Source organism: Limulus polyphemus, unplaced genomic scaffold (assembly GCF_000517525.1).
Source record: "Limulus polyphemus unplaced genomic scaffold, Limulus_polyphemus-2.1.2 Scaffold7993, whole genome shotgun sequence".
Lineage (NCBI taxonomy): Eukaryota > Metazoa > Arthropoda > Merostomata > Xiphosura > Limulidae > Limulus > Limulus polyphemus.
This window is the reverse complement of record NW_013673603.1, coordinates 14,455-21,091: the sequence shown is the minus strand read 5'-3', so window position 1 is coordinate 21,091 and position 6,637 is coordinate 14,455. Positions and strand designations below refer to the sequence as shown.

At 29.6% G+C, this 6,637-nt stretch overlaps 1 protein-coding gene across 1 annotated transcript in view; it reads left to right on the top strand.

The window, feature by feature from the left end:
• The window catches only part of LOC106475031 (putative ATP-dependent RNA helicase an3), a gene marked incomplete at its 3' end in the record, with an annotated part of 31,797 nt that overhangs the window by 11,083 nt on the left and 14,077 nt on the right, over positions 1-6,637 (top strand). The window contains exons 3-4 of the mRNA XM_013935728.2: positions 2,657-2,836; positions 4,165-4,296. Of these exons, the coding sequence (XP_013791182.1) occupies positions 2,657-2,836; positions 4,165-4,296 (312 nt within the window). The remainder of the gene's footprint in view (positions 1-2,656; positions 2,837-4,164; positions 4,297-6,637) is intronic.

Sequence of the window (6,637 nt, the reverse complement as noted above, 5' to 3'; positions counted from 1 at the left end):
CACGAGAAAAACATTACTTTAAAAACTTTAAGACCTAATAAAAAAATTTATATTTTGCATATGAAAACATTATAATGTTTACTGATAATGTTCCAAATTTCCTTAACATTCGCTTACTAATTTAAAAGTTATAGCATGAAAACTATAACAAGCACAAAATGGTTACGAGGTCAGTTCTAGGGACCCCGAGCCCGTGCTGAAAGAGTTAATCATTTTTTGCTTTCATCTTTTGAATCAGGTACAGTTTTATGAAAGGAAAAAAGCTTTTTGTGACAACAATTTTAAGAGACAGAATATTAAAAAATATTCCAGCTTTATTATATTATTGTGAACATTTAAACAAGATTATGATATTGTGCATTTGTTAAAGCTTGATAATAATAATAATACGAAACATCATAACCAAGTAGTTCTAGTTAAGCAAAATTGATTAAAAAATGTGGCTATTCTGTTCATAAGGTGGTTGGTTCAATAGCTTGTGGCATCTGACTTACGAAGAAATGAAATGTATTTTGCAACTTTTTGATTTTTTTTTTAAACAAGTGATTGCAGTACCGTGTAATATCTACTATGCTATAAATCATATACTTATCAGTCTGTAAACATACATCCTTTTATCTGAAGTGCAACTAATGATGTAAGCCCATTATTTTGCCCTTTCAACAGAAACCAATAGTTTTAGTTTAGTGTTTAAACCTTCAGAAATTAAGTATTAGTTTCCTACCACTTCAGGTATAAGACAAGCCAATTTTTAAACATTTCAGTGTGTTAATAGATTAAAAACAAAACATATTTAAAGCTAGCTGATATAAAATGGAATTTACTTTAATTCCAATAGTCTGGTGTGTAAGTTGATCAAACCAGTATTAGGTTTGCACATGTATATACATGTGTGTGTGTATGTGTGTGTATATATATATATATATATATATACACATAAATAAGTAAATGCTACTGGTATTATAAACAAGCAAAAGTACCTACCTCCAGTGACAGAGGAAAAGTTTAAGTTAATCTCAATTTAAATTATTTCATGGACTTTAAAAAGATTAATTGTATTGCATTCTTGTTTTCACCCAGAGCCAAAGCGCTTAGCTACTTATACCACCCACTGCAAAAAGTAATTGTTGAGCATTTTAGTAATGCTAAGAGATGCTCAACAATAACATATGGTAAATCCATTTTTATCTTTAAGTTATATCACTTATTGAAATGTGAATGATAGTGTGATTGATTCATAACAATTTAATGTAGAATATCCTGCTTCCCAAATAAAATTTGACATCAACATTATTTATGCCTGTTTTCCCGTCATTTCAAAAGTGAATATTGAGTTTTGCTTCTGTGTGTGCAGCTTTTCAAACACAGCGCAGGAAGTGGCTTTCATAAACAGGAAACATGAATGCTCGGGTAGACCCCATAGTTGACAATATATATAAGATTACATCAAAAGTAATTAAATCAGCACTATGAAAATTATGAAAGTTAGTATAAAGATAAAAACAGATATGTATCATGAGGCTAAAAAATTTCCATTGCTACTCCCTGCCATTCTCCTTTAGATCAATATACATACATATAAGTTATTCATATAAAAATTTAATGGGAAAAGTTTTAGTGTGTTGGCTATCATTTAGAGCCACTCCAAAACTCGTATTTTGATACCCAGACTTTTTTTCATTTTTAGAACATAATGTTGACATCACTGAGATTTTTATTAACATTTTAGAATTTGTATAAAAGTATTAATTCTTAATTTTGGGATCTGATAGCTGTATTAAGTAGCACGGATAACATCAAACCTTGCAGTTTTCCACCTCCACCCCAATTAAACAAAATGTGAATGGTCATTAGCTAAAGATTATATGATTTTCGTAATTTTATCGTGATGATGTAATATAGTTAATACAGTGATAACAGGATGATATACAGAGAATTTCACGTTACTCTATATTACAGTTGTGTATACATTTTAAACAGTACATGAAATGTATGTTCAGAACAAGCAACATTGGCTCTTGCCTAGGGTGGGAAGTTCTTGAGGGGCTTCAGTGTGAGTAGGGGTGTAGCCTTAATTTCTGCTTAGGGCACCAGTTGAGTTATCACAGCTGCTGATGTTAGATAATTTGATAAATATTAAACTTAGATTCTAATTTCTTTTAATATGGTGTAGTTACTGTATGAATAGAACAAATAGTGTTGAGTTTATATTAAAAAATTATAAATTCATGCTCTCAACACATTTATATTGTAGTGTTATTTCTCAGTGCTATGTATTGCAAATAGTTGAAAAATACTTTTAATATAACTGATGTTTTTTCTCTTTTCTAATAAATAACAAAAATTCTTACATTATATGTGATCTTGAAGAACGCAGTTTAAGAAATCTTAAGTGTTCCGGTAATACCTCTACCTCGTCTTTTTTTTGGTTTTAGTTTTCATGGTTTCTCATGTTTTTGTGTATTCTTAACATTTCCTGTTGATTGCATGTTTAAAAAAATTCATTTATACATTATAATAAGTTCTACATTATTTTATTTTCGACTTATCTAAAGCAATTTGTTTCTACTTTTGAATGATTTCTGTTATAATGTAAATTAATACAGCAGTTGTATCAATTATCTTAAATTTTTTGGCCTCCTGTATTCTTTCTTAGGACGCTACGTTCCTCCTCATATGCGCAACCGCCCAGCACCACCTCAGCAACCTAGTGGTCCACCACCAGCAAGTCAACAGCAGTGGAATAACCGTAACACCTTTTACCCAACTGATCGAGATAGAGGTGATCAGGGATATGGAAATTGGGATAATAGGAACCAGTATTATCAGGGTTGGGGTGAGTGATCGTTTACCACTTTCACATTGAGAAGCACTTTTAACTTTGTACATGGAATTGTTCTTTGATATTTTAATTTCAGGTTAATTTTTTTTTTATTGTAGTAAATAAAGGGTTTTTGGTATATCTGAAATGACAAGAAGAAAATTCTTCATTGGTTAACTTGGGAAATGCTGTTCAATGAATAAGCTATTTTTAATAAAAATTAAATTGAAGTTTTTTTCATTACATGGTGATATTTCAGGATCATTTTAACATTCCATACAGTTACAAATTTTTCCAAATACAAGATTGGAAAGGAGTTCATAAGTAAACACTAGAATAGTATTAACTTTCATACCATAATTTGAGTATTTGCTTCAGTTTACTATTTAACTAGTTTTAAATAGTGAATAGTGATTCTTTATTAATATATTTCATGTTACAGCTCTTATTGTGCTAGATCTCTGTGCTCTCAATGTGCTGTGCTAAACAAAACTCATTGAAACTATTTTGTCCTTAACATGCTCATACTTGTGTTCTACACTTTTTCCCTCAAAAGTATGATCCTCCTTGCTCTATGTATTAGTCTGTCATCCAAGGACACAAAGTGTAAAGTCTTAATTGGTCCCTGTTGACATGGGACACTTTTTGGTGCTTCCAAGAAAAGAAATAGTCATAGAAATGTTCTACTCACCGGAGAGGTATGTGTAAGTTCACTGTAACCTTGTGCATGAAGATTTCTAATGGTTCAATTTGTGCTTGTCTTCAAAAATGACTGCCTTTTTTTTTCTGCTACAGTTGAGCTCTTCTGTACAAACAGCCACAGTATATTATAAATAGTGAGTTTAAATGATTCCATTAAAAGTTTGATATTTGGGTTAAGCTTAATGTAGCAAATGTACAGTCTTAACGATGCTAAATATATGTGAGCTAACTTGAGACTGAGAAATTTGTACCAATTGTGTAGTTTATTAAAGTGGGTGATTGGTATTTTTAACAAATCATAATGTAAACAAAAAGTTAACTGAAATTATTTTAATTTCTAAGAAGCTGTTCATTTCATTAAAGATTCAGTCACTAAACTGTAGTGTAATAAAAAGAAAGGTTCGTGCATCATTGAAGTTTTGTACCTTATAGTTGAAAAATACATTTTTCATGGAAAAATATAAAGTACAATATGTAAGCATAAATATAGTATTTTTTATTGTGTTAATCCAGTTGAGTATGGTTGCACATTAATTAAAAACACTAATAATGTTATTTTTAAGAGACTTTGTAATGTGGTATTTTAATTCTTAGCATACTTCAACATTGTAATTATTTACTAGATTTGAATATTTTTTCAGACTCATTTGGAAATGACTCTATAAAAACTGTAAGCTATAATAGGGGTGGTGGATATACCCCTCGAGCAGACATTGGAAGAGGAGGAGGTGGCTATGATCGTGATGACCGAAGAAATTTCAATGATGGAAGAGGCAAGTTGCAATGTGTATTCTTGAGTTTATTTAGTGATGTTCTGAATTGTTTTATTGCTTTCTGAAAATATAAGGTAAAATATATTTCTAAAGTTGTTTCTTTGTTATAATACTACCAGATAACTAGTGCATAAAATAGGAAAGTTTTATGAATGTTTATATCAGGTTTCCATATCATGGTACTATTGTAAATAGTTTATATTTTGGTCTTTCTACACCTATCTTTGTTAATGTATGATGAAATCTACTTGTGAAATAGTGGCTTTCAGTTCAAAAACAAATCAGACTATTATTAGAATTTTGTGGTTCAGAAAATGGCTTTTCTGTCGGTTATAAACATATCATTGACAAGTAGGCATGAATAAATAAGTGATTTCCAAAACATGAAGAATTGGGAGAAGATTCTATGGTGGATGTAATAGATTTATTGATATCTCAGAAGGTAAAGAAGGTGGGAAGTTTGTTTGATTTTCTGGCCAGTAAATATTTATAATTTGTGTAGCTAATTGGTAGAAATTTTGAAACCCACTTAACACTCTTTCTGTGTGCATCCTTTTCTGTGCATGTCATGAGGATTTTCTGAGTTACATTCAAAATTTGATTAAGACTAATTTATTATGGTAAATGAATAAACTTGGCTAATAATCCAAATTTTAACATTATGTAAGTTTTAAGTTCCTAATTTTATAAAGCAATATTAAAACAAAAATCCTGACATTTCCCCTAGTATGAGAATTGTGACATTTGCTCTTCTCTAATTTATTTACCATCCCTCCAAAAAGTACACAATTTAAATGTAACTTACTCATTATAATGTTATCCTCAGGCAAAGCATACTTTTTACAGCCTTCAATTGAATTTGTTAAAGAGCCATGAAATAGACATCTTGCCATGCCAATAGTTCTCTGTGATGTTTAATACTATATTATTTATAACCAATAGAAAGCCAACATTTCTATCTATCAAGTAGCATATTACACTACACTGTTTTCCATACAGATAATTGTTTATTTTGCTTGCAGTTCAATCTTTATTACCATTGGAGACATGTCAACATGTTTATTTGAATTTTTAATTGCTCTTGTCACACATTTATTATATAGCTAAAACAATTGTGATTGTTATAGGACATTGTATACTTTTTGGGTGTTATTATTCTGTGTTCTTTGGTGCATTATTAAATAAAAAAATCATTTAATGTAGTAGTAATATCTGTATAAAAAGTAGGGTTAAGTTTCACTAAACAGTTGACAGCAAAAAAAGATCCAGGTAAGTACTATATTTTTTGTTTTTCACGTATATTCTTGATTTATTATTATAAAAATAACTGAAATGTAAAAATTAGAAATTATTAATAATAAAATTTTCCACAAGATATGCTCGCGAGCAACCTCGTTGTAAGCCCATGTGTTATGTAATTTCATAGGGTATTATGAGCTTTATGTTTACCAAGTGATTTACAGATTTTAAGAACAATAACCAATGAAATACAAGTAGGAACAGGTGTATACTGTTACAAGCTTAAAGCTATTTAACTCTTTCAGCACGGGCTGAAAATCTAGAATTTCCCATTGTGTGAGAATTGTGACACTTGCTTTCTAGGCATCCCCTCTTCTCTAATTTATTTTCCACCCTTCCAAGAAGTATGAAATTTAATGCAAATAAATCATTATAAAGTGGTTTAGAATTGAAATATATAATGCTAAAAACATCACTTGTGGTAACAAGCCATTTTATTAAGTCTTAAGGTTTATAAAGCAATGTTTTTCTCATGTCTTTTTTTTTTCTTTTCATATCTTGCCTATCTAACATCCAAAGTAATATTCATTTTAAGATTAAAAATACTTTTGTGCATCAGAAAATTTAACTTTCACATGCAAAATCTTTATAATGTCCAGATAGTTATCAAACGTTTCTTAAGAAAAAAAACTTTATATTTTATCTGTTATTTTCAGTAATGAATCTCTGTACAGGTTTGGTAGATTTGACTGATCTCGTAACCACCATAAAAAATTAGGAAATAAATATAAATTATGCCTCTTTCATTCTAGAACGAACACAAATTATAACACGAAAATATAAATGTTTAGACTAAATAGCTTAAATCTCATAACATTATACATTTATATATATCTATTATTTTTATTATATTGACCTTTCAGCTGAGCCTGGCTAACAATACAAAAGTTACAATGATGCACTCATGTTACTGTATCCAATAGCATAAAACTTATCTTTGGTCTGTACAAAGTAACTTGTCTTGGCTGTGTTTTAGTAGACTAGTATTTTGTAAAATACAGTTACATTTCAGTTATACATTATATATGTATGTAGATTATTG